The 26,021-nt window shown below is 54.9% G+C and overlaps 9 protein-coding genes across 9 annotated transcripts; 3 read left to right on the top strand and 6 right to left on the bottom strand.

Moving 5' to 3' along the window:
* Positions 1–1,128: 1,128 nt before the first annotated feature.
* Positions 1,129–2,180, bottom strand: EsH8_IV_001067 (uncharacterized protein; the record flags this gene model as incomplete). The annotated part of the gene is made up of 2 exons (XM_083265957.1): positions 1,129–1,145; positions 1,196–2,180. The coding sequence occupies 2 exons, from the start codon at positions 2,178–2,180 to the stop codon at positions 1,129–1,131; spliced, it is 1,002 nt and encodes a 333-aa protein (XP_083124852.1).
* Positions 2,181–2,832: 652 nt separating this feature from the next.
* EsH8_IV_001068 (uncharacterized protein) lies at positions 2,833–4,188 on the top strand (the record flags this gene model as incomplete). Its single annotated transcript, XM_083265958.1, has 4 exons — positions 2,833–2,874; positions 2,930–3,087; positions 3,142–3,986; positions 4,037–4,188. The coding sequence occupies 4 exons, from the start codon at positions 2,833–2,835 to the stop codon at positions 4,186–4,188; spliced, it is 1,197 nt and encodes a 398-aa protein (XP_083124853.1).
* Positions 4,189–4,345: 157 nt separating this feature from the next.
* On the bottom strand, positions 4,346–5,192 carry EsH8_IV_001069 (protein tyrosine phosphatase-like domain-containing protein; the record flags this gene model as incomplete). Its single annotated transcript, XM_083265959.1, has 3 exons — positions 4,346–4,440; positions 4,494–4,844; positions 4,961–5,192. The coding sequence occupies 3 exons, from the start codon at positions 5,190–5,192 to the stop codon at positions 4,346–4,348; spliced, it is 678 nt and encodes a 225-aa protein (XP_083124854.1).
* Positions 5,193–5,699: 507 nt separating this feature from the next.
* Positions 5,700–6,890, bottom strand: EsH8_IV_001070 (concanavalin A-like lectin/glucanase domain-containing protein; the record flags this gene model as incomplete). Its single annotated transcript, XM_083265960.1, has 1 exon — positions 5,700–6,890. The coding sequence occupies one exon, from the start codon at positions 6,888–6,890 to the stop codon at positions 5,700–5,702; it is 1,191 nt and encodes a 396-aa protein (XP_083124855.1).
* A 1,449-nt stretch (positions 6,891–8,339) lies between these two features.
* Positions 8,340–10,800, bottom strand: EsH8_IV_001071 (Zn(II)2Cys6 transcription factor; the record flags this gene model as incomplete). Its single annotated transcript, XM_083265961.1, has 5 exons — positions 8,340–8,901; positions 8,958–9,359; positions 9,412–9,728; positions 9,785–10,573; positions 10,642–10,800. The coding sequence occupies 5 exons, from the start codon at positions 10,798–10,800 to the stop codon at positions 8,340–8,342; spliced, it is 2,229 nt and encodes a 742-aa protein (XP_083124856.1).
* A 1,129-nt stretch (positions 10,801–11,929) lies between these two features.
* On the top strand, positions 11,930–12,814 carry EsH8_IV_001072 (WW domain-containing protein; the record flags this gene model as incomplete). The annotated part of the gene is made up of 1 exon (XM_083265962.1): positions 11,930–12,814. The coding sequence occupies one exon, from the start codon at positions 11,930–11,932 to the stop codon at positions 12,812–12,814; it is 885 nt and encodes a 294-aa protein (XP_083124857.1).
* A 376-nt stretch (positions 12,815–13,190) lies between these two features.
* EsH8_IV_001073 (rRNA processing/ribosome biogenesis-domain-containing protein) lies at positions 13,191–15,521 on the bottom strand (the record flags this gene model as incomplete). Its single annotated transcript, XM_083265963.1, has 2 exons — positions 13,191–15,134; positions 15,186–15,521. 2 exons carry the CDS (start codon positions 15,519–15,521, stop codon positions 13,191–13,193), a joined length of 2,280 nt encoding a protein of 759 aa, XP_083124858.1.
* Positions 15,522–16,204: 683 nt separating this feature from the next.
* On the top strand, positions 16,205–20,044 carry EsH8_IV_001074 (uncharacterized protein; the record flags this gene model as incomplete). The annotated part of the gene is made up of 4 exons (XM_083265964.1): positions 16,205–16,210; positions 16,309–16,429; positions 16,498–19,355; positions 19,409–20,044. 4 exons carry the CDS (start codon positions 16,205–16,207, stop codon positions 20,042–20,044), a joined length of 3,621 nt encoding a protein of 1,206 aa, XP_083124859.1.
* A 1,302-nt stretch (positions 20,045–21,346) lies between these two features.
* On the bottom strand, positions 21,347–22,658 carry EsH8_IV_001075 (uncharacterized protein; the record flags this gene model as incomplete). The annotated part of the gene is made up of 2 exons (XM_083265965.1): positions 21,347–22,445; positions 22,519–22,658. The coding sequence occupies 2 exons, from the start codon at positions 22,656–22,658 to the stop codon at positions 21,347–21,349; spliced, it is 1,239 nt and encodes a 412-aa protein (XP_083124860.1).
* Between the last annotated feature and the right edge of the window lie 3,363 nt (positions 22,659–26,021).

The following is a 26,021-nucleotide window of genomic DNA, read 5'->3' on the forward strand; positions in this document are numbered from 1 at the left end:
CCGCGCAGTATAGAGTATAATCTAGATCGAGTGGAGTCGATAAGCCATGTCACAGATGGTAAAATATGAATACTGTTTCATCGCTATAAATACCGCTGTTTCTCGACTGCCAATGACACCAGAAGACACCAATTGACCCAGACTGTAAGGTATATGAACAGCAAGACCCAGTCGGCCTGGCTCATTTCACACCGCAAAAGGACTATGAACTCTCGTAACAGGGGAACGGCGGGGATTAGCGGTGTGTCCAGACACTGGTAGAAATACATCTCCCTACTGTTTGTCTTGCTTCTCCTCAGCAGAAGAAAAGAACACGCTGCAAACCGGGCTTTGATTCGAATACCGAAGAGAGGAAGAAGCATTCCTGCGGTCATCGCAGCCTCTTTGTAGCTGCCGTACTCTTTGTTTGAATCCAAATATGCTATGATCCCTAGAAGCAAGCAGAGCTCGTACATACTGGAGGACCAGATATCACGAAGAACCCCGACGCAAACAGAGACTAGGTTCCCCAATCCCTGAGGACTCAAATGCAAAAGTGCAGCATCAATAAACTCCTCCAGGGGATTATGATGATCGAGGACCTTGACAACCAGCATGTCCTGTTCGATGAATGTGTCCCGCTCAATCCTGACCTTACGGGTTCCATCCTCCCAGCGAAGAACGCTGCTTGCTTGAGAAATATCAAGGCTTGTCGCCATGTCTGCGAGCGACTGGTTCTCCGCTTTGCGGATGAGACGGCAGACAAAGGGGGGAGGGGTTTTGTCAAGTGAGAAGAAAGCGTCAAGCATGCCCCGTTTTTCCAGAACGACAACAAAACCGCCTTCCCTCCAATCTCGTTTGTAATGGAGGAGAGTCCGTCGCCACAAGTTCTGGCTGTCGGAAAGTGCAGCAATAGAATTCCACGATCCCTGATGGGCTTCAAATGGCACAACATCTGCCAGGTTTTCGGGAAGACTAGGCGAGGTCTGGACATGAACCATTACGCATTGTTGCCCTCTATTCCACACGGGATGTTTTTGGCGCTCATCTTGATCGGATCTCCTGATGTAAATGGTCCTATGCTTCGCATATTGCACAGCCTGCCAAGGAAGCCTGACCAGCGCACAGGGATGGTGAGGACGGATGTACTCATCGGCGATAGAAGACTGCAAAAGAGGAACTGCTAGGATGTTTCCATTTCCCGTGAGTGTCTTACAGTTGAGGATGCCGTAAGTCTGTGCTTCCATTCGCAGTAGAGGTAAGGTGATACGGAGGCCGCGGTTGGTCATCTCCGTAACAGACTTGATCTCGTACACTGGTGATGTCTCAAGACTAGCAACAAAGTCCTCCAGCCGACGAGCCAAGACGCCATGGGGTTTAGTATCAAACCGGGATGGTAGAGAATTCACAAGGTCACTCGGCGTCCCTTCGTAGTTCCAACCCATGAATGACGGCACCAAGGTTTGTGGCAACCCCCAAGCCAAAATGGAATTATCAGTCGATCTTTCCATAATCTTCAGTTGCAGTCTCTCGAACGCCCGATCTCCCTCGCCATACAGAAGCGTCATGTTCACGCCGAAAATTCCTAGGAGCGAATAAGACCTGTCCTCTTTTCTGGTCGTCTCGCGGTTGGCGGCCCATCCCATGCGCACAGCGATTGTAGCAGTGCGGAAGTCGATTCCCCTCTGCAAGTAGGATTCCGGTATCCCAGTGATGCTTTCGATGGCTGCGGACAATAACGAGCAGTCGCCGACGTACAACCAAGCGCTGTTGTAGAATTCGACGCGCCTAGGAGCAAGAAGCTCCTGCAGGGTCCAGCCTCTTGTAAACCAGCGGCTGCGACGAAATTGAGAATCGGATATTGCGGGGTCGTTGCCTTTGTGCACATCTTCAAGATAGGCGTAGCACACGGAAGCATCCGCGTACCACTGGAACATGGAGTTGATAGCTTCGGAGAGCTCTGCGCTGCTCGTCTTGTCGATGCAGCAAGTATCTACCCACACAAAGTTGTAGCCATCCCTCATTGCAAGCGAGCAAACACCATCAACCTTTGCGTACGCTCGCTTGCTGGCGTGTTCCGGGCGGTCGAGATCCTGCAGAGTAACCTCATCCTTGCCCCAGGTATGAGACAAAATCGCATAATTTGGGATGTCGTTGAAAAACTCCTCCAGCCTCCGGGTTGTGACGTTGAGAAGTCTCATGCTCTCCCAAGCCAGGCACTTGCAGACCTAGCTGGTATGCTAGCCTGGTTTCGAGACCGCGATTGGTGTGAGACACACAGTGGTGTGCCCGTGTGACGCCGCTGGCACAAGATCTGTCCAGTACAAAAGTGACTGCTGAGTCGTTTTTGGGCGATGCAGTCCAATCGGCATGCTCCGAGCACCACGCGGAAACCTTGCGTCGGTATCTGCCTGCATTTTGACGAGTCCACTGGGTGGCACAGTAATCTTGCTGGTCAAGTCACTTGGCTGAGCAGCAAGTAAAAGAACCCCCGATTGGACCAAGGTTATTCAACCAGTGTTTGGCCACAATGGTTTGATTTCAGATATTTGGGGTGAGGCATTGTAAAGGAAGCATGGAATAAAAGAGTATGCTATAAACAAACATATGGGTTCCATGAACTAACTGCACATCCATCAGGCCGTCACTATAGAGGTTGCTTGTGTACCTTTGGTGGCAGTGCCAGCTCGAAGTTGCCTTTTCCAACGGGAGCCAGTCACATGGGCAGGGTGGCGAGGCGGGGCACTCCATGAGACCTCGCACTGTGCCGGCACTGTCAGATGTCAAGCTCATTGAGGCTAAGCTAGCTGTCCAGAATCTCCATCTCTTTCTGAACCTCGATGGGGGCACAAAATGAAGAAGACATTACTACTGGTTTTCATTCACGGGTTCAAGGTGCGTCATGATGTTCTCCGTGGTCTGAAGCCGCCTCTAATCCATCGTCCTGCAGGGGGGTGACGACACCTTCGGCGACAAGGAAGGCTTCACAGAGCAGCTGCGCGCGCAGCTGGCCGATGCGCTCCCCAAGATCAACGTAAATGTCGTCGTATATCCCAAGTATGAGACGCGCGGGGACTTGGGAGACTGCGTCAGCCGTTTCCGTGACTGGTGCGCCTCCATCAAGCCACTTAGGATTCGCGACGACACTGACACCCACTCCAGGCTCCTAGAAAAGGTCATTGACCTTGAAGTCGCCAACGGCACTCCCTCCCCAACCGTTGATCCCTCGGTCCGGATCGTTCTCGCGGGCCACTCCATGGGCGGCATCGTCGCCGCCGAGACCGTCATCGGCCTCACCTCCGAGAAGCCCATCTACTCGGAAGACGGCATCGAAAAGTCGGACAACCCGTCCTCCTTTAACAGCCTCATGTTCCCCTACATTCAGGGAGTCATCGCCTTCGACACGCCTTACCTAGGAATCTCCCCCGGTGTGGTGGCCCACGGCGCAGAAGGCCACTACAACGCTGCCAACGCCGCCATGACGCAGCTCAGCGGCCTAGGAACCGCCCTCTGGGGCACAAAGCAGGCGGCATCGGCCTCGCCGTCGCGGAACAAGGCTCCCGTTGCGGCGCTCCCGGCCCCGGCAGCCCCGGCGAACAGCTCGCAGCAGCAAAGCGCTTGGGGTAAGTGGGGCAAGATTGCAATGGTGGCCGGCAGCGCCGCCGCCGTCGCGGCAAGTGCCGGCGCGGCGTACTACAACCGCGAGCAGATCACGCAAGGGTTGTCGTGGGCGACATCGCATCTCGAGTTCGTCGGGTGCCTGGCCAAAGGTGGGGAGCTGCAGAAACGGGTGCAGTACATGGTCAAGCTAAACAAGGAGCTCGACATCGGATTCGCGAACTTGTACACCAGGCTCGGGCAGGCGGCGGGGTCCAAGGAGGTCAGCGTTGTGGGGACGGTGCTGGGCAAGGACCGCACATTTTGCAATCTTCCGAAGAGGGAGAATGCTGGAGTGTGGAAGCAGGAGGTGAATGATGCCGCCAAGGAGGAGACGTTGGCGCATATGAGTAAGTGGCCCGAGACTCCGTGGAAGGTGAAGCTGCTAACGGCACGACAGACATGTTCGAACCAAAGGAGAACCCAGGCTACGAGAAGCTCAAGCAGGATGCGGCCACTCTGATCGCCGAGTGGACGCGGAATGACTGGTACGAGTCTAGCACAGAGGACATGCCTGCCATTAAGGAGGCGGGCGAGAGTGCTACGGCATGATGCACGGAAGTATTATGTTCATCTATATTGTTAGGGTCGCTGCAAATCCCTGAGCAGCGACGCACCTTAGATACTGCTGTTTTTGTCTAAATCCATACCCACCCTAGTCCCGGAATAAACACACCCAAGCTTTTGGATCAACTGCTCTTCCTGGCAGTTACTGGGTCTTTGAACGAGCGGCCTCCTCGGCCTTCAAGTTGCGCATAACCTTGCTCCTCTGCTTCATCATGTACGTGTACAAGATGTACGAGCCTGCCGGCGTTAGCCTTCTCATCGTGCCACACGGAGAAAGGAGCGTGACCTACCAGGGACGTAGATGGCCAGGATGGCATACGAGATGTACGGGAAGAGCTCCCCCAGCTGCTTGGCGGGCTCGGCAGCGTAGTAGATGAGCACGCACTCGCTCGTGATGCCGATGGGGTACAGCACGAAGAAGGTGTTGTATCGCAGCCAGGTGAGGGGCTTGGGCTGGAAGCCGCTGAGGCTGAGCGCGAAGTAGGAGTAGCGGATGACCTCGGTGACACTCCAGGCCAGCAGCATGGACGAGTACCAGGGGCTCCGGGCGAGCCAGGGGAAGGGGAAAACGACGCCCCAGACGAGGACGAAGCGGCTGAGGACCTGCATCACGGTGGTGAGGACGGGGGAGCGGACGACGCCTGTAGCGAGAGACGAGCCCAATGGTTAGCGGACCTCTTCCTGAAGCATTTCCCTTTCTTTCTCGAAGAACCTGAAGGTGGGGAGAGGGGGGGCAAAGGGAGGGGAGTTCACGGACCGAGCAGCGCGTGCAGAATCTCCATGGCGGCCATCGTCTGGGTCCATCGCGTCCAGTCGCCCACCCCGAGGTGGACGAAGTGCGGCCCACGGAGGGTGAAGAGGGCGACGGTGCGGCCGAGGACGGTGGCCCAAGCGACGGCGGATGCGAAGTTGTAGAGGATCAGGTAGCCGTTCTTGACGGGCGACGAGCGCCGTTGCGGCTTCGTCGGGGCGGCTGCTGTGTCGGCCATTGTTGCTTTGCTATTCGCACTTATTCCAAGGGGGGTTGGATGCGCGGTCGGGGTCTATTTTTCGGCGTTGATCCAAGGGGATTGATTTTAAGGGTTCAATCGTAGGGTAATACGGGACCAAAAGTTTGTTGAGGGAGGTTGAGCTGCAGCAGACAGCAGCAAATGGGATTTGGACAGAAGCTTTCCCCATTTGCCCTCCAATGCTTGTGTCCCACCTTCGATTGGGCCCGAGGTTCTCGGCCTTTAATGACAGGGGGTATAGCTGTGCGCGGCCCACTACGCAAGGTACGTCACGGTGCACTGTTGCTGGAGTTACAGGGGTTAAGCTCTGGGCAGAGTCGAAGGTCTGACACGGAGCGCATGCTTATTTTTCGAAACCCCAAGGAGCAAATTAACAGTACAGGCGCGCAAGTCTCGATACATGTATCGTTATCTTCATTATTTACCAAATTTGATATATGCTTAAAACCCCATGCTATGCTTGCTACAATCAGAAATGCCCATGAGTTATAACCAGAGATGAAAGAACGTCGCGGCCATGAGTGTCACTGGCAGCCAGAACGCCATTGTGCTCGACTGGCTAAGCAACAAGCCGGGCGCCGTTCCGTTGTGCAGCATGACGGCCTGACCGACGGTGTTGGATGAGTCAATACTGCACACAACCTGGCACTTTCCGTTGCCGTTGCGGCGCTCCAGCTGGCCCCAGGGTCCGTGGCCATGTCGCCGGTCGTTAACATTACGCTTTGAGGATGCTTCGGTGGTGTTGAATACCATCTCGAGCCACTGAACCTGCATAACTGCCGAGCCGCCGACATTCATTATACCAGACCACGAGCCGCCGTCGCTCCACGAGTTGAGCATGACGCGGCTGGGGTCGTGGGGGACTTGGAACGAGATGCTCGAGGTTTTGCGGCCGTCAACAAGCCAAGTGCTAGACTTCGAATTCCAGTCAAGGCGATGGACAGCCCACTCGCGCCATGAGGTGCCACTGGGCATGGTGCCGTTTTGTGTCGACCGATCGATGGTGTTTCCTTCCGAGTCAAAGGACGGCTGGTTCGTGTACTGAATGCGATCGTCTGGGTCCCTGGTCAGAACCTCGATGTCGGCCTCTTGCACATCGGCGTACTTGTCGGCTTCGCGGTAGGTGAATAGGGCTGTGCACGCGCCTGGATCGCCAATGGTGCGGGCGAGCATGCGAACAGAGACGAAATGGTAGCCCATTGAGACGGACTCCATCTCGGCGGATGTCTGAAAGTCTTTAAGACGGACGGTGCGCATGCTCATAAAGGTGTCCGATGACGCGTCGTTGTCGGTGTTCTTCTCAATATAAATATTATTGGGCGAGTTGACCATGCGAACGGTGGCATCGTTGCCGTCCTTTCCCATCTTGTCACTGTTATTCCAACTCTGAATACCCCATACTGAAGTCCAGTCATCGGAGTTGAAATAGTCGGACGTCGCTGGTGCGTTGGCACTCGCATCCCAGTCTTGGAGAACATCAGTAACATTGGCATACTGAGCGAGATTGCGGAAGTCGAAAAATAGATGGTTGGTAAAATAACTGCTTGTGGTGTTGGCCAAAAAGCAATCGCACACCGAATCGTCAACGGCAGACTGATCATCAGCCACGGCCCATGGCAAGAGGGTGAGAGCGAGGCTCAAGAGAGTCACCCGTCTGAATGACTGTCTGGATGACATGGTTGAGGCTTGTCTGTGTGGGCTTGGCATGAGGAATGCGACGCTGTCAAGAATGGGATCAAAAGATGGGGGAGAGGAGATGCTTTAACAAGAGGAAACAACAAGTCGCCCGGGGAATACGCGCAGTCCCGCCCTCTAGGGGCACACTATTCTGGAGTTCTCCTGCTACGGCGCACCGGAATGTGAGACGTGATCGTGCGCAGTATTTCCTTCCGGATGACATTGAGCCCTTTGAGAACCAGGCCTTCGCCTCACCCGAGGGGAGGCAAGCCAGATTGGGAATCCAAAAAAGGTGGAGAGGGACCATGCGCAAATCGAGAGCGGTTCTAATGAAAGCGGCGCCGGGTTCTCCTGGTGCTAGCGGCCACTGGGCCGCAATGATTGGAAAAGTATGTCCAGAGTTCGAGTCTAACAGCTGCGAAGACTGCGACGGCGGCGCAGGGTCGAGGCGGTGTCTTCGGCGCGGCTAGGCGAAGCCGATCCCCGTCAAGGACCGGGCGGGAAGACTGGTGACAGTGATGGAAGGTGAGGAGCTTGGCCAAAAGGGTGATGGGATGTGTGATGACAATTCGAGCATCCGCATGCGGTGGACGCCGCTTGGTCTCCTTTAGCGTCATCGCAATCGAGCCTTCCCGTGCAGCTCTAGACTTCTAGACGACGGGTAGATGGTGACGGCGACGGCGGCACCAGCACGGCTGCCGTATTAGGCTACTGGCGATAGCGTTTGGGGGGCCCGCGGTTGCATTGGAAGACTGTGCGGCCGGAAGGCTGTGGCACACGACGTTACCTTACCCCGTACTAAAAAAGGCCGATGTCTTGATATGTGGAAGATGAAATGAAAGGATCTTTGGTTGGAGGTCAAGGTCAGTGCGACTCCCGGAGACCCTGCATTATATAAGATGGGGGCGATGCGGAGGCGGGACGTTATGCCCAATCAGAAGCTCAACTTCTCTCTGAAATGCACCGATATACACCAACTGCCGGCCCACAAGGCTGAGTACATACACACTTTTTATATACTCGTCTCTAGCCTGTCGATGTAGATTAGCCCTTTATTGCGATCAACATACAAACGCTAAGAGGCATGGCCAACGACGTTGGATCCTCCCGCAGACCCTTCATATGCCACTAATCTAGCCGAAGCCTTTCCCCGGCTGTGCATGTCACAAGCGGACTTACGCAGGGTCATCAAGGGGAAGCATAGTTCTCAAGCCTTCAAGTTTGTTTGCCATCCGAGTTTCGCACTCGATAGCCCGACCGTCTCTATGTCATATGGGGCTATTTAAACGTTGCATTTGCGATCTATAATGAATGAAGGTGACGTTGTAATGTATTTGCCATGAGGGTATTCGCTCTATCAAAGGGGTTTAGCCCCTTCATCCGGACCAAGCCTAAGACCTATGAGAACTATTAACGTAATCTTCAACCAAACTGCGGTCCTCTATTAGCTCAGACGAGGCCGTGGGTAAACTGGTCTAAAAGCGACATCTCCTCGAACTTGTCCATCATCCGATCCACCCTCGCAGCCTCGCGATCCGTCACAGCGAGGTTAAGGTCGGCCACAAACTTTCCAGTCGCCCTGGTGGTGGGCTTCTGGCTTTTCTTTGCTCTGAGCTCATGAACTAACGCAATTGCCTCTGTCATGTCCATAGCACCTTTACTGACTACCATCGAAAGCAGGCCCACTGCGATGACCTCGGCAACCGAAAACGAGCTGTAAAGGCCCTGGTAGGCACGGATACAGCCCAGGAAGTAAGGCCGCCACTCTGGGTTGGTCGTGTCGGTCACCAAGGCGTTGGCCAAGTTCATGAGCGCTGTATGCCAAAAAATACTGAACGTTGCTTGTGGATACGACGCATACACCTCAACCAGCTCCTTCAGCTGTTCGACAGAAGCCGCAAAAAAGGCCGGTATCTGAGCTGCAGATGGTGACCATGACTTGAAACCATGCTGTTGTTCGCTAGGGATAAACGGTCTGAAAAGGTAGAGGATAGTGCTGTGGAACCACATGCTATGAAGATGGTAAGCACCAGGGTAGATCACGGACAGATTCATGGAATAACATACTGGCATACGAGCACGTGGGCCGGGCTATGGTCGCCACGTTCCATGCCATCGGACAGATTATCCGCCCAGGATAGAAGCTTGCTGAATTTCTCCAAAGCAAAAGCCTGAGAAGAACTCCCCGGACTAGTATCATGCTGGTACATCCATGTAATCTGGGACGAGATGACCCATAGGTCACAAAAGGCCGCAAATGTTTCCGAGACAGGCATTGGCCGACCTCGTTTTGTGCGGCGGTGAGGTCCAGCCCAAGCCTCCGAGTCCGAGGAATTCGACGCGCTATTCTCATTACTGCTTTGTGTGGGTTCCGCCTTGACTTCCAGGTCCAACGGTCTGTGTCTGCCCGGAATTGGCAGAGTTGGTGGATATTCCATAGTCGCTGGGAGATAGAATTGTGCTACCATGCTGTGCTATCGTTAGATGGATTTTATTTCAGATTTCATGATTCCGGTCCTACCTCAGCGTGTTGAAGACTCCCCAGGCAGCCCGAACTGTTGCTCTTGCCTTTATTTCTGAAATTCGGCAAAGATCTACAAATGAACATGTATCGGGACAACCAAATAGCTTCATCCGCTTAGCCATGGCCACTGCTTCTTCGATGTACCGAACATTCATTTTGCCATCGCCGTTGCACCCGCAAGATTGAATCAAGAAGCCCAAGGCGGTAAAAGTCGGCAGAGTGTCATCTGTCTGCACAAGCCGAAGCTTATTTGCCTCATCTTCCAGCTGTTGACTCCAGCAAGACGCCTCTGGATGCTTGGCGGCGTACGCTTGCTGATCGGGCACGTCAGTTACAAGAATCTAAAAGAAGGAACAGGGGGGATACTGACGCAAGCAAAAGCAAGCAGTGCGTTGACAAGCAGAGAAGAACAGTAGCGGACTTCGTTACAAACCAAATCATCAAGAAACAGGTCGGCGTCGAACAACCCTAAGACCGGATGGTCTGTCTCCAGGTACAGTGTGATGACCTCTGCTGCAACTTCATTGGTAATGGGCACTACAGTCCAGAATGCGATGTTAAGATCTTTAAAGCGCGGGTCTCTGCGAGTGGGCGAAGGTGGGGGGGTAGGGCCGATTGGCGGGACAAAGAAAGCCGTATTGTATGTTCGAGATGGCTCTTTCCACTCGTCAGAAGAATTGTCTCCCACAATGTCGGCGATAAAGGGGTCTGCAGCTGTGTTGCCGTCATCTGGGAATGGCAGCTCCTCGGGCGAGTCTACGGTCCGCGGGATCTTGGCTGGCCTAGGTCTGGAACCGTCCGAAGTCTCAATGCGTGATATTGTCAGTTTTCGAGTCTGAGGATATGCGATAGGATGCCGCCTCGCGAGTTCGAACTCGACATTAGAAAATACATGAGGCAGGACCTCCCGGGCATCCTTCGGCCCCGACGGTCTCATGGCGCGAAGAGCGGCACACGGGTCAAGAGCGAAATGCAGTTTCTTCAGAGTTTGGTGGGCAACGTCTTCCGGCATGGCCGTGAGCCTGCTCAGCATCTCCCTGAGCATCTGATTCTCTCGTTTGAGAGCCATAGCTGGCGTCTCTTTTTCGTTGGCGCTGATAAAAACGCATGATGTGTTGAGCTCTGCGCATGGTGTGCAGGTTGGTCTTTTCCCATCACACTGTGAGCACGCATGTGAGCACATGGGCGGAGAAGAATCGGCACTTGCTGGGTACGGAGTGGACTTACAGCTTTCTTCTTAGACCTACAAGCGTTGCACGCAACTTTGGTACTGGGTAAGCGTTTCCTTGACGAGGCTGAAAGTTGACGCGTTGCAGGCGGCTGTGTGGCTTTTGGTGCCGGGAGCAGTGGCCGTAACGGCTGCCAAGGCTTAGTCTGATCAGACATGGTAGCCAAGGGAGGTGCATCCAATGGCTCAGGCTTCTGTATCGAGGGGGCAGGGAGTGTGGAAGTTGGGGGTTCCGGAGATGGCTATTGTCGTACGGTGAGGAGTCTGATGAGTGTCACGATGGGGCTGTCTCGTTCAAGGGGCTATGTCGAGCCTCTCCCTTCACGATGAACGGAGAAAGAGGGGTATTCCACCTAGAGACAAGAGGCAGAGCGAGCATAATAGACGGCCGAGGAGCTGTTAGAAGACAGGACCAGAGTAAACTATGGCGCAGAGATGGAAGGCGAGGCAACACTGTGAGGCGATGTCTCGTGTCAGGCTTCGACATTTGCTGGTGGTTCAGACGACAGTCGATGCGCCGTCCAGTGAGAGTTGATCGACTGTGTGAACACCAAGGGTGGGCAGGGGACCATGCGGTGAGATACTCAACGGTGCGAGAAGAACTGGAAGATTCTGGCAGGGCGGAAAGGAGACAACTAGTGGATAGACAGGTAGGTAGGTAGGGAGAGAGTCATGTCGACTTTTGGAAACGGCCAGACCTTTGGAGCACTACTGGTAGCTAATCACTCCATTTGTGCTTCGGACCTCCCTCCGTAGCTCGCTCTGCCGCCCAGTCCAGTGGGTTAATGTATCCATCCGTAAAGGGCTCAGAAATACTGGAGCCGCCCTCTCAACGTGACTGCAACGTCCATTTCCCTATAATTACTCGACTTGAGCCCGCCTGCAGCCGGTGTTACTTTGGGACTACGAAGTACACTAGCTAGGTTTGAGAGAAGTCCCACACAGTACGTTCTTGACCTCCAGGCCAAGCTGCATCTTGACTTGCACAGTGTGGCGGGGCGGTGCAAACCGCCTGTCAATCGCCGTCATTTTCCTACCTTGGCGGCGTCTTCCTCCTCATCTAAATTCCAAGTGATGCCGCACCCATCCCAGTAACACAGTCCGCGACCGGTTTTTTTCCCCCTCCTACCGCAGTCTCCCGTCTGCCGAAGCGCGTCTCAAGTTCGCTCGCTTTCACCAAGCGATGAAGCTCCTGCTAGGCAGGCAGAAGATTGTTACCCGGTGACAAGCATTATATTCATCACGCGACTCACACCTTGCATAGCCTTGCACTCCCACTTTGAAACCATGGCGCCAGACTCTCCGCGACTCGTCTCGCCGCGCGAGCCTGAGCCTGAAGAAACTCGACCGGAAGATGGCCCGGCCGAGGGCAACCAAACGACGGAGCAAGATTCCATCCCTCCCGAGGGCGATGACAACTCGGAACAGAACCCCAGTTCCCCAGAGTCTGGCGAGGCCAGCTCGAGCGCGTCCCCTACGGCTGCCGATGCCGCAGACGAGAAATCTGCCTTTCCCTCCGATGCGCCGCCGCTTCCCAACGAGGCGCCGCCACTACCCTCGGAGCCGGCTCCTGCGACAGAAGACGATGGCTGGGACTTTCAGTGGGATCCCACCTCCCAAGCATACTTTTTCTACAACCGCTTCACTGGCGCGACGCAGTGGGACAACCCTCGTGTGCCCTCCGCCTCTGCCTCTACCTCAACCAGCGCAGCACCTGGCACAACCCCGACCGCAACCGCGACACCCTCAGGTCCTCCCCCTCTCCCAACGAACGATCGGCCCGCGGCAGGCGGCTACAACCCTGCCATCCACGGAGACTACGATCCGAACGCGTGGTATGCAAAGGGGAACACTGCCGAGGAGAACGAGGCGCAACAAGCATCGGCCGCGGCGTTGGCGGAACAGGGCTACGGCGCTCTCGCCCAGTTCAACCGCTTCACCGGGCAATTCCAGGCTCTGAGCGAAGGTCCCGAGCGCCACTCGGATGAGGCCAAGAGCAAGCGGCAGATGAACGCCTTCTTCGACGTTGATGCCGCGGCCAACTCGCACGACGGGCGGAGTCTCAAGGCCGAGCGGAGCGGCAAGAAGCCTTCAAAGTCGGAGCTGAAGCAGTTCAAAGAGAAGCGCCGGGCGAGGAAGGAGGAAAAGCGGAGGGCTTGGTTGAGGGATTGAGTGGGATGACGACATGGTTTCTTGAACTTTGGCTTGCAATATTTTCTCACAAAAGTGGGCTCAGTTGGATCGGGTGGTCAGAGGACATCTTCATAAGGCGGCGTTGAGAGAGGCTATTGGCTTTGGGACGGCTTGGAATTTGCGATGCAAAAACCGCACATTGCGGGATATAAACTTCACACGGACTTGTGAGAACAGGTCGCCCGCACAGCCTTGAATACTGCACTTTTACAGTATCATGTACAGAATATACAGCTAGGACCACAGAGTCGCGAGCTTACATCAATCAAACTATACCCAGGCTCATAATTTGACGACCAAGAGTTTCCCAAGGGGTATCATGTCCAATCTACGATTAAATGACACGAAGAGTCTCCTACTCCTCATCCTCCTCTTCATCGTCGTCTAGATCCATGTTCAGATGCACGCTCTCATCGTCGCTGTCGTCATCGGCTTCCCCGGCCGGCTTGGCGACTGGTTCCGGCGCGACACCCCGCTCAACCTTCCTTTCCACACTCTGTCTCTTGGACGCGCTCGCGTCTCCAATGTCATGTTTACGCTTCTGCGCAGACGTCACGGCGAAGGGGTTCGCGACCTCAATCGAGCCACCGTCGGCATCCTTGGAGGGGCGGAATGGGTTGCTGTCATCGTCATCGTCGTTGGCCACGACAATGGTCCCGGCAGTATCCCCGCCAGCCGGCGCCGACGCCTCCCTCATCTCCTCATCCTGCGACTCGACCGCCACCTCGATTTCCGAAACAATCTCCTCATCCTGGTCCTTGGCTTCCTCCTCCGCTTCTAGGTCCTCGAGTGTGGCAGTGAAACCTTCGAGCTCATCGCCTGAGGAACCCTGCGTCGAGGTACGGATGTTGGAGCGAAGGATCTCGACTCCCTGGTCGTGAGGGAACTGCTGTGAGAGGTACGGTAGGATGCTGGGGTACATGGCGCCGCCCTGGTTGACGTAGGGATTCAAAACACTGGCAAGCATGGCGTCCTTGTTACGAGAGAGAATAGCCGTCTGATCCAGGAGGCCGCGCAGGCCCGGCTTAAGGTGTTGCTGAGGTAGGTGGGAGAGCAGGCTGGCGAGGAGGGCTTCGGCAGCAGCCAGGTGGTCCTTGTCCAGGCTTGGCCTGGACGCTGACTGGCCTTCAGTTGCCTGTGAAGGCAGAAAGAGGTCCGCGTTGGCTGTGATGTTGTTCTTTTTCGTTTCGACGGCGGTTTTGCTGACCGGCTTTGCTTCTTTGACATAGCCAGACTCCTGTTGAATATCGCGGCAAGATGCGAGCGAGACGACCCCGAGGGTCTCGACAGTGAGCTTTTGCAGGCCAGGACCCGAAATTGGCAGAGTCTCGTTAAGGAGCTTGTAGGTGGCGACCCGCACCGTAGGGATGTTGATGCCGGAACGGAACACGAGGATCATATTATCGTAAATCTCGGGGATGGTTGACAGCACGTTGCGCTCCAGCCTTTGGACCAGGATCAAGAGAAGATCCAGAGCAGCAACATGAATATCAGGAACTGCAGCCCACAATTCTTCCTTTTCTTCTCTTCCCACAGCTGCGTGGGTTTCGAGTGCCTGGTCCCATGACTGGGACTTGGAGTTGCGGCTGATCAGTGACACACGAGAGACCACATCCATGAGAGCACCGACAGGGATCGTGACAGGTGTTTTTGTGGAGTATCGTAGTGCGTCGGCCAGATAATGAAGCAAGCCGACAAGTCTGTCGCGACCAGCAGAGATTCCGGTCCATTGAGGCAGCTGGCCAGGTGCGTCAAGACCTTGGGGCGGTGCATCGAAGTCAACCTTTGAGCGGGTATACGGTGCCGTAGCTTCCCACGACTCTTGGACAGCACGGAAGACCTGGTCTGCGGTCGAGTGAAATTCTTTCCTTAGCTCCTGGACCAGCCTGACCCAGTCATCGCTAGGCCCAGTCTTGCCCGCCGTAGTGAAATGCAGCGAGATGGCAAGGTGTCTGCTTGCCCGACGGAGGGACTGGGGGACGGTGATTCCGTCAGAAGACGTCGGCGCCAGGTACGGTCTGATGGCTGTTCTGCTCTGCCCGTTGAAGGGACGGCAAGTAGCCGGGTAAAGAGGGATCAGGGTAGAGAATGCATCCAGCACGGTCTCGACGACGGCAAGTGGCGTCTTGAGACGACTGCCTTCTGATGGCAACTTAATAAGTTGTAGGCATGCGTTGAAGAAGGTCGGAATGGTGGGTGTGGCGATCTCCCTGGTAAGGGTTTGATAGCCATGGATAAGAGTATATATCCGGACAAGAGTAACAATGGCGATCTCTTTCACCGGGTATGGATCATTCTTCTAGGATAAGTCAATATCAGAAACATGAGATCAACATTCATAGCTTCTTACCTGCAGCATGGCGAGAAGACTGCGAACCCAGTTGCCGGACTCTTTCAGGCATTCCCAGCCGCCCACATCAATGACGGCCTTGACGAGAGTTGCGCCAGTGAAGCGTCCCATGGCGCTTTTCCCGTTCAGCAGGGTTGTAATGATGGTCTTCAGCTTATGGACCAATGTCGACGCTTCAGACGAGCCGGAATTTGCCTTTTGGTCTTGAGGCGCCGACAAGACATCTTTGCAGCGAAGGACATGGTTGATGAAGGCCGGGATTGAGTGAGGAAGCTGCGCCGGGGGTGTCGATGTCAATCGGCGACAAAGCACCTTCAGATCCGGAGGAAGAGACATTCTGACAGTAAATTGATCCTTGCCCTGTTTTCAAAAGTCAATTGGGGTTTTTGCGTTGTGATTGAAGGCTGCCAATGAGAGGAAATGGTCGATATCGCAAACCACAGCCAGAGTCTTCACAGGCTGTTGTTGCTGAATGAAACTTTTTTTCTGTAAGTGAAAGGTACATTGCACATGTACCGCCGCCAAAATGGCTGGGCCTCTGGAATGTGATTGGTTATGCAGACGTCACCCTGCCGGTTATGTAAGGTGGATCTGATGTACACAAAGACATAAAGGTGTGCGTGCGTACTACACGCTATGTACCGACACAAGAGACAGTTCAGTCTTCAAAGGGCACCCCTGACCATCGAACGTTTCCTGGCTCGTGCTCCCGTCAAGGGGACCTGCTATCCGCATCCGCAAGCTTGTGCTTCCCCAAAGGTCCCAATTGCTCCACCAAGTACAGCCCACTACACCCGACCGTCACTTTTCTGCCGGCCCAGTGCGTATCAATCGCGTCGCTCCAATCAGTTATGCAACGTGCCTTCTCCTAATTAAGCCATTCTTGGTAACCTAACATCGTCAACCTCCACCCTCCCCCAAGTATTTCCAACAATAACATGCCGTGGATCCAGATGCGGTGCTAGTAGAACTGGTTTGCATTTTTGTCCCATTATCGGCACGGCCTTCAGCATCGCGAAATGGCTGTGAGTGCGCATTTCCAGGGGCTGTCACAGACCGCCTATGACCCTGACTCCATGACGTTGAGCCGGACTGACCACATGTTTTTTTTGCTTTCTTGCAGCCCGACTCGACCAAGGCCGCTCACTACATCAAGGCACTTGACGATGCTAGATGCGACGGCAATTGGAGCGCCGTTCCCGAATTTATCCGCAAAATCAGGAAACATGCGCCTGATCGAACTTGTCGGTGTCCTCGAAAGAAGCACGCAAACGCGGCCATGCCTTCGTTACTGACACCGAATCCCCCTTAGGTCTGACCTTGGCTGCCGAAACAGAATGCGAAATAGCGAAAGCCACCGACCCCTCCGGTGCCGGCCGACCTTCGACTGCTGTTACCGCCAAGGACCTCGATGCCGCGAACGTGCTGTCCAGACTACAGTCTGCCATTGATGGAGAGACGAGTTTCCCAGAAGACAGGTTCCAGGCTCAGGTCTGCGCGGGTCTGCTGCATTGGGTGGTTGGTGAGTTCGACCAGGCCGCTGCTAGGCTGCCTCAGGACATTGAACAAGAGCTGGCGCAGCTTGGTACGCCCGACAAGCCTTCCGAATGGACTAGCATCAGCGCATTGAAGGCGGCCTTCATAAAGGCGAACTGCTTGGCACGCAGCAACGAGACTGCTGCAGCGCTCTCCGTGTTCGACCATGCACTGCCGTCGATCTCCACAGCCTGGGCTGGCCGCGGCGCACACAAGCAGTTCAAGGTCTGGTCTGAACTGTTCTTGACCGAGTACTGCCTGCTGCATAGCGAGGCAATTCGGTCGAATGAACGGTCGCTTGCGGACAACAACTCGCTCGCCTGCTTTCGATCATGGGCTAGGCACTGGGAATCGATGTCAGGGCCGGTCGCGGGAGGATATGGGTACAGGGGTTCTGCGCCAAGGCGGCAAGTTTGGCTCGAGTATTATATGGCCTTGACAACTATTCTTGAGCTGGACATACCATTCCCTACGGGTTTTCTCGGCAAGGTCACGAACGAGGCCTCCGCGAGAAACCTTTTGAGAAACGAACTGAAGAAAACGGAGACTATATACGAGACGCTGCTCATCAGCGAGACCAGCTTCCCACGAGCCGACGAAACAAGAGAGGAGGTTGAGTCTTTTATCAGAGCAGTCGTGAAGAACTGGTCTGTTTTGTGTGGTCGTGGGTGGCAAGAACAAGACCTTGGCCACGGTGGACGCGAAAGTCTCAGCCGAGGCGTTCTCGACACTCTGTACGCTGCAGCGACGAAGACTTATCATTCCACGGCCATTCTTCGTTGCCTCTTCACCGTTCACTTGGCCGTGGCAGAGTTCGATCTGGCCTTCAAGGCCTTCGACTCGTACTTGGACTTGATCAGGCACGGCAAGGCCAGAGTCGACAAGACTGGCCACATCGAGGCCAACCTCGACGACGATGGCTCCGTCCTTGAGACAATGTCACAGTGCATTTTGGCGCTATGTCGCTATGGTGGCAGAGAAGCTATCGAGAAGGCCCGTATAATCGGAAACGAGTTGGAGGATTGGTTAGCAAGGCTGCCTCAGCTCAAGAACGGTATCGAAAACGAGAATACAGTGCCAGAAGAGGATGAAATGACCCCCCTCCATCCGAAAATACGGCCTCATCTGATCGCTTTGTCTTGGCAGGCGATTGGTCTCTCTCAGGCTCACTGGTCGAGAACCACGTACGACGCAGCGTCTCGAACTGAAATCCAGACAAAGGCAATTAGATGTCTGAGGAAATCCTTATCTCAGGAACTGGGCCGCACTAGGGACGTCCGCAGTCTATTCGCACTGGGTCTGCTGCTGGCCGAGCGACGGGATCTGGCCCCGGCGATCGAAATTGTCAAGACAGCGCTAATTTCAAACAAGTCGGCGGACGAGGAGCAAGATCTTTACCACGGCCAATTCTGGCAGGAGAGGTCCCTGATTCCTCTGTGGCATCTGCTATCTCTGTTGCTGAGCGCGAGACAGGATTACAACATGGCGGCCAAGGCATGTGAAGGCGCTTTCGAGCAGTTTGGAGACCCCTCTGTCTTGTTCGGAAGACAAGATCTTCATTTCAAGAGCGAGCATCTAAATGATGCTGAAGCTCAGGATGAGAAGATTGCCAATGAACGAAAGGGTGTCGTGGACAACATGGATGATACCGAGAAGGAGAGCATTCTGGAGGTCAAGATGACCCAACTCGCACTCGTTGAACTCCTCGAAGGGCCAGATGTCGCCGTCAACGCCAGCTCTGAATTGCTCTCGCTCTTTATGCGGCTGTTTGGAAATCTCGAAACCAAACCAACCATGCAGCCGCCCAAGACCTCTGCCACAATGATGCCAAAGAGCTCAGCTGGAACATTGAGGAGTTTGAAAGGAAGTTTCTTTGGATCCACGCGAACGCGGCAGCCCAGCATAGCTGAATCTGACAAGACGACAACCCCTTCCCGCCCTCAAACCACACAAACCGCGGCCAGCATTGCGCCAACAATACAGGTCACGCAGGAGAACGAATCGTCCACAGAAAAGCTACCAAGACGTCTTTCCAGCGTGACCCGCCGGGCAAGAAGCGAGTCGGGCAAAAGGCACAGCCTTCGCAAGCGGGACAGTAGTGGCGGGCGCAAGAGGACGGCAAGTGTCAGTAGCGCTGGTACTAACCCACACGGACCGACGGTTGTCGACGGTGAGGTGTTCTTCACTCCGGCGGACGAGCTGCAGCAGTCCGAGTTTTTCCCTCTCTCGAGCAACCGCCAAGCTTCAACAGCATCTTCTGTTTCCAGAGGCCGCTCTCTCCGTCACCTGGATTCACACACATCCCAGCAGTCGAGGTCGACAAATTTCTCGGAAATCTCTGCCAGCGGCACTTACACCATTTCCAATCCGTTGCCTCTCATCCACTTCCCCTTGGAAGTGGAACGGAGACAAAGAACCGTCCTCCTCGTTAAGGTGTGGTTAATGATTGCGGGTTTCTACCGACGGGCGAGCATGTTCGAAGACAGCAAAGGGGCCATCTCAGAAGCACAAAAGCTTGTTGGCATACTCGAGGCCGAGGTCGCGAAGGACCCTACGGGTTCTCTATCCATGAGAGGCGACGGCTGGGCGGAGAAGAAAGGCGTCGACGAATTGCTAGGAGATGTATGGGCCGAGGTGAGTCTTGCATTCTTCTAATTGCGATGTGCGGCGACTAACAACTTGCGTAGCTGGGAAACCTCTCAGTGGCAAAGGGATCACCATACTTGGCTCGGTCGGATTTCGAAATGGCTCTTACTTACTACCCCGACCACGTGGCCGCAATCATCGGTCTATCCAACATCCTACTCGACATCTATAACGAAACTATCCTTCCGCCCCCAGCCATCCCTACCCTCAGTGTGCCAGAAAATGTCTCCAGCCTCTCTCTCCCACCACCTGACCTGCCAACGATAGCGGTTCCCCAACACGGCCTTCCCTCGGAGCCCCTAGGACTGGGCTCCAACACGTCAGGCCCAGGCTTCAGCAAGACTAGCACCCACCAGTCTGCTACAACTGCATCATCGGTCAAGTCGCTAGAGAGGTCAGAGTCAGATGAGAAGTTGCCTGCACCGTACAAGGCAACTTCCGTGCCCATCATCGACCGCCTTGCCGCCCGCGACCGCGCTCACGGCCTTCTGTCCTCGTTGACAAAGCTTGGTAGTGCATGGAACAACTCGGAGGCTTGGTTCGCGCTGGCTCGAGCCCATGAAGAGAGCGGCCAGGTGGACAAGGCGAGGGAGGTGCTCTGGTGGTGCGTTGACCTCGAGGAGGGGACTGGAGTGCGGGAGTGGCAGTGCCTCGGGACCGGTGGCTACGTGCTCTAATTACTCATGTCCTAATTACGACCTTGGCCAACATGGTTATTTTGCACTTTCTTTGGCCTATTGCCTTTTGACTATCATTATATAGATGCAAGCCCCTTCATGAGGAAGCCCACCAGGTTCATGGGCGGGAACAGAGTTCTGTAACACAAATTTGATATCCTACTGCGGTTCTTTCCAAGCCCCCCCCCCCCCCCACGTGAGGTCTGATTAACGGTTGGTCAGCTGGACGGAATTTTCCACAGCTCGATCAATGAAACATGGAATGTTTTCCTTTAGTCATTCATTTTTTTTTTATTCATTTTTTATTCCTGAAAGGGCCGGCGGCGGGCTGCTTTGCGGGCCGTGCCCCCTGTGGACGGCAGCACCGGGTGCACCGTCCCTCTCTCCCTCCCTCTCCCTCTCTTTACTCCCCCGCAGTCCGGAAAAGTGATATTGCAACCGGGTCTTTGGCTTGGGAAGGAGGGCAGAAAAAAAAGGGAAAAAGGGTAAGGGGAGGGGGTAAGGAAAACAGTGGGGGCTGATATTGTATGAGTAAGGTAAGTAGAGTGAGCGAATACATGGGCGGACGGAGAGGAGGCTTCACCGTCCGTGGGAAGGAAGTGCCGCGGAAACTCCGAGAGAGAGAGAGAGAGAGAGAGAGAGAGAGACAGAGTATAATCAAAAAAGGAAAAGGAAAAGGAAAACCTCGGGGCAAATAGAGTTGGCGAGTCCGGCGAGTAGAAAGGGCACCCCCACCTTGTCCTCTCTGTGTGTTCGGGCAGGTAGGTGGTGCGTGTATGTGTCGGCGAACCTTTGGGTCGCTTCACGCCGGATCACGTTTGCCCACTCAAGGGTTATTCCCACTGGACTGGGGTTGCATCGGGCGGCAATCTGCAGCTTGCATGGATGACGGCTCGAGGGAAACTCTGAGCGGCGCCTCTCGAGTAAAGTGTGCCTAAGAAAAGTATGTGTGCGTTTCAAACGGGAGGTGGGGGGTCATTTGCATCACTGCGCCGTAATAGAGCCTTAAACGTACGGGGGAAAGCCCTTGAACATCATCATCTCCCAGGGCACCTGCTTCTGTTCGGTTGTGAATGCCTCAATGGCCATCAAAGTTCATAATCTATGCCATACATGACTCATTTCTTGGGCCATCTTGTCCGATTTCCCTACAGGAGCAAGATGACCTCCAAACGCCAAGCCAAATACCATGCCAATAAACACGTATAATGTAACAAACTTCGCCCATGGCGTCTTTTTCACCCCAAACCCATTACAGTGTACCATTTCTCGAAATATGGATTCCCAATGGATTGCCAAGCATCACCACGCCATCAGGCTGGGCGGCAGTTTAGGGTACTCTGTTCCGTCAATGGTCTCCGTTCCGAATGGATATTGCGAGTCCACCGCCTCATCATCAGCTGAAACTTCGCCGTCGCTTTCCATCTCCAGTTCGTCCTCGGCGCCCTCGAGGCCTCTCTTCCAGTTGGCGTTACAGCCGCCAGGGACGTAGTTGGCCGCGTCCATGGCCAACGTCAACTTGACCTCGGGGCAGTAGTCCCAAATGTGTTTGCGCAAGGCCGGGGTACCCCAGATGGCACTGTGAAGCCAGATGCCGCTACCGCCAGTGTGATAGCCCATGGGCTCGTAGAAGCCCTCGCGGTAATCGTCAATACCCGAGACAAGTTCTCCATCAGCGGCGGCCTCGAGAGTCGCGTTCGGCCCTGCCTTGTTAATCTTGGTGCCCTCGCCCGAGTGCATCTCACCGCTAAAAGTCAAGGATACGGTGCCGTTGGCAACCTTGCTGCCCGGCCGGTGGGCAAGGCGCTCGGCGAGCCACACGTCCTCGGGTTCGGATCCATCGACGCGCTTTTGGTTCCTGAGGATGTCGATCATGGCACTGACGCGGCGGATGGACAAGCCGCCGTTGCCGCCCCAGCGGCCACCAGGATTCCACGGAGCTCCAATCCAGTCATACTCCAGGTAATCGTTGAGGTTTTGTTTGCTGTTGGCGCACAAGATGCTGTCTGTTTGGAAGACAAGAAGCCATTCGGCCGGCTGCAACACGGTCTCGTAGAGCCAGAGGGTTGTCAAAAATCGACTAATCATCTCCTGGCCGGCTGTACTCATGTTGGAGGGGATGTAGGTAAGGTCCAGTTTGCCGGCAGCGACTTGCTCACGGATGGCGACAGACTGGTTGATGGATTTAACGGACTCAATAGAGCCCATGAAGCGGAAGCGCCAATCGGGAGGCACTACAGAAATGAAGTGCAACATTAGAGGCGCGAGAATCGGGTTGGCTCTGTTTTCCACGAGAAGTGCGACTTTTGAGTGGTTGTATGGCGAATGTGCGTATTCAAGGGATATCTGCGGGACGCTCATCGTCTTGATCGTTGGCAGCGAGAGCCATACCGAGAGGCCACTAACACGGCGCGGTCAGCAACTCCACAGGTCCACGGGAGTCCAGCTTGGTGAGTATTGGATAGTCGACTTACAGGAAGAGGACAAAGGCGCCGGCTACCCTCATACGACGGCTCGTCAAAGCCCAGACCGAAAAGGCCAGGGCCTTTACTTGCTGCCCTATGTCGGCCATGGTGATCTCGCCTTCGGTAGCAGGGCTTGGTAGTGAAGGCATCTTGACAGAAAGACCGAGATGGCAGGAGAACTCTTGACAACAGAAATCAGCGCGGCACCGTTAGCGAGACACACCCTCGGGTAATTGGTCGCGGAGGGTCGAGCCTGGGTGGCCGGCTTTGAGAGTGGGTGGATTCGCGATTCGCTGATCAGTCCGGTCCACACAGAGATTACGCAAGGACGATGGCGCAGATGGGTCGATAGCGTTGCAGGGGAATTAAGGCATGTCCGGTTCGGCGGCCGATGACGACGACAGCAACGACGACGGCTGGACTGCTAATTAACGGGCTAGTCGCGCGGACGACTGCGAATAGCCCGGATGGTGATGGGGATATGCTGAGCAGGTGTTGCAGGTGTAAAAAAGGAGGATGTCGAAAGAGAGTGAGAGAAAGAAAAAGAGAGGTCGAGGAAAGGTACGACTTGCACATGCACCAAGTAGCAAAAAAGCCAGCACCACCAGCCTGTTGCAGCTCTTCCCTGGGCATACAGCATTCAAGAGGGACGATGGACGCTATCTGATGATAAGACAGGACGCCCCCCTCGCTCCCTGCACCCCTCCTTGCTTGGCAGGTGTCCACGCCAGCCCGGGGCTAGACAGAGTTCCAATCGAACAAGCCTGGCCCCAGGTCGTGGAGGGTTTCAAGCAAAGGGAATCAATCCAATGAGGTGTTTTAGTGGGCTCTTCTTTTTAGTGAAGCGGCCAGAAGCAGTGTAAGACGTCTGCGCCAAATCTTGAGCCCTTGCTGCCCACGCTGCTACACTACTGCCGAGCCCCCTGTCAAACGACGCACGCAGCCAATGTAGCCGTATCTAAATTGGTCAAGTAACGGCTGCGTACCTGCAAGTCCCTGCAAGTACCCGTCCGTACACATATGCTTTCGTTCGATGCTCGAGAGTGCGACGACGACGGCGATGATGACAGCGAGCCTGATTGCTCCAGACCACTCACTGCCGCCTCATCGCCGTTGCCTCCCTTAACCTCCTCTCACATCCTTGCCATAGCACTTCCTCTCGCCCTCCTCATGCATCCCGCCAGTATATCATCCATGGCGGCTCGGTGCGGATGGGCATGGGGCGGATACGAACATGAGGGCGTTGTCTTCGCTCTCATTCGATGACTGTCCGTTGTGCGGCAATACTGCGGCTGCGATACGAAGCGCCACAGCGAGTCACTGGGGGTCCTCTCCCACGAACCTGCAGCAATGGGAAGAAGGGAATCGCAAGGCGCGGAGAGATTTATCTCATGATTGCGACGTGATTCAGACAATGGACAAATTTGTAGCCCCATCCCAGCCACTGCTTTGTCCAGATATCAATCCCAACCTCGAGGAGTCGAGGGTGCCTTGCCCTGCCGTTTCTCGCAGCGTAACCGACGTCCGAGCCGGTTTCTCGGTATCGCCGGCCGTGACACTCATTTACTGGTCCGCATTAAAAGGCTGGGGGGTAAGCCAAGGCGCCCAATGGTTCAGTATGCGTGAGGTTGCACACGGCTTCCTCTAGATTGTTTGTGAGGAAAACCTCGCCAAGCTTTGTTGGTCCCGTATCAGAATCAATACTATTTCTTGGCCAGCGGGCAGAGACTCAATGCAAGGGCACACAAGGGATACCGTGTGCGATTCTGTCTCAAGTCTCTCGAGGCATCAGCTAGACTTTTTACTTTTTTTTTACTTTAAGATGAAAGCATGTCACAGCAAAGCACGGCGTACGGTTGCACCGTGGCACTAGACTGGCAGCTCGGCCCGCGACCAGTCTGCCCGTTCTCAATGCAACCAAGAGACGATGCGGTAGGATGTAGTGTTCGACTTCAGCGCGACTGGTGGACAAGCTGTTTTGCCACATGTGTACATGTGCGACGCCCTATATTACCAACCAACTTGATTGATGTCCCGAACCACAGAAGTCTGCAGCGGCACAGGCCATGCAAGGTTCGGTCGACAGCCCTTGCTGAACATCGCATGATCCGTCGGGTCTGCTCCTCCAAGCAGAAGCAGGGAGGAAAAGATAGTGACCCCTGGGAAGATCGGCTTCCATCTAACACAGTCATTTTTGTTCGGCAACATATCCCTTGTGTTGCCGCATGCGAGGAATGCCACAACACGGAGCAGGCGCAATTGCGAGACTTGTCTCTCGACTCGACCCGAGAAGAAAGGTGTCCTTATTTTCCGTCTCCGGGTTTCCTTTTCCAGTAGCGCGGAGCCAGTCCTGCGCAATCTTCCAGCAAGTCGACGCCACGTCCGTTACTGAGCAAGTAGTAGTCTGCCATGGGAGAAACTTGACTTTCCGCCTATGACCCGTTCGAATGCCATCGGGGCTTGTCAGAAAGCCGTGCGTCCTGAATGAACAAATAAAATGGTGCGGTTTTTTTGATTTTTTTATGAAAATCTTTTTGAGAGAAATTTTCGAAATTAAAAAGAAACCCCCCGCCCCCGCGAAGTCTGTTATCGAGTAACGATGGTTCACAGCATTGCAGGAGCTGGTTGGGGGTAACGTCAGCAGGATACATACCTACACGAACCATTGCCACGCGAGATGGACGAAGCTTTCTGCGGCTGCGAGAGAGAGCCATGGTCGGCAATCCAATCTATTGCATGATGACACTGCAAATATGTCGGGTTGACGGCGTTGTACACTGGAGACTCTGGACGGGGCGAGGTAACGGCCCATCTCAGCCGGAAGACGAGACCGAGTCGGGGAAGTTCTAGTGCGCGCGCGCTTTCAGACCACCAGGCAATCCACGTCTCGCTCGCTGCGGCTCGTCTGGGAAGGGAGGAACCAGCGAGTATGGGGCATGCGGGAGGGGCCCCTTCCCTGCATGCCACGACAGCTCCAAAACCAGAGGTACCTACGAGTACTTGCCCGTCACTTCGCTTTCCCCCTCCCTGCGCCCATGTGTTTATGTTCCAGCGTGAGTGCCGTTCCAGCTTTGGGGGCAACCCGGGTGCCACCCCTCCGCCTCCTCCCACATATCCCGTCTGGCCCACACTCGCTCCCTCACTAGGCCTGGTGGATGGAAGAAGTGTTGTTTGCGCCCAGGATAACCCCCCCCCCCCCCTTCTCGCTCCCGGCTTCCATTCAAAGACCCTGCACCCAGCCCAGCGAGCGAGTGGAATTTATGGTGACATTGCATTTCATTATCTGCACCTGCAGCTGCGATTCGTCATCCAGCAAGCCTCGCCCTGGACTATCGAACGGCCCGTGAATCCCCCTTGTATTTCGTTTTCCTCCCTTTGGTTGGCCTTGTCTTACAACCGTCCCTCAGTACCAGAACATCAAGACCAGCTGTCGCTGCACTGTCGAATTACCTTGCCTATTCTTGCGCATCGAAGCCCTTCGGACCCTCGCCCCAGAGATTCACTAAAGTTGC

Source organism: Colletotrichum jinshuiense, chromosome 4 (genome assembly GCF_051148585.1).
Source record: "Colletotrichum jinshuiense chromosome 4, complete sequence".
NCBI classification, from domain to species: domain Eukaryota; kingdom Fungi; phylum Ascomycota; class Sordariomycetes; order Glomerellales; family Glomerellaceae; genus Colletotrichum; species Colletotrichum jinshuiense.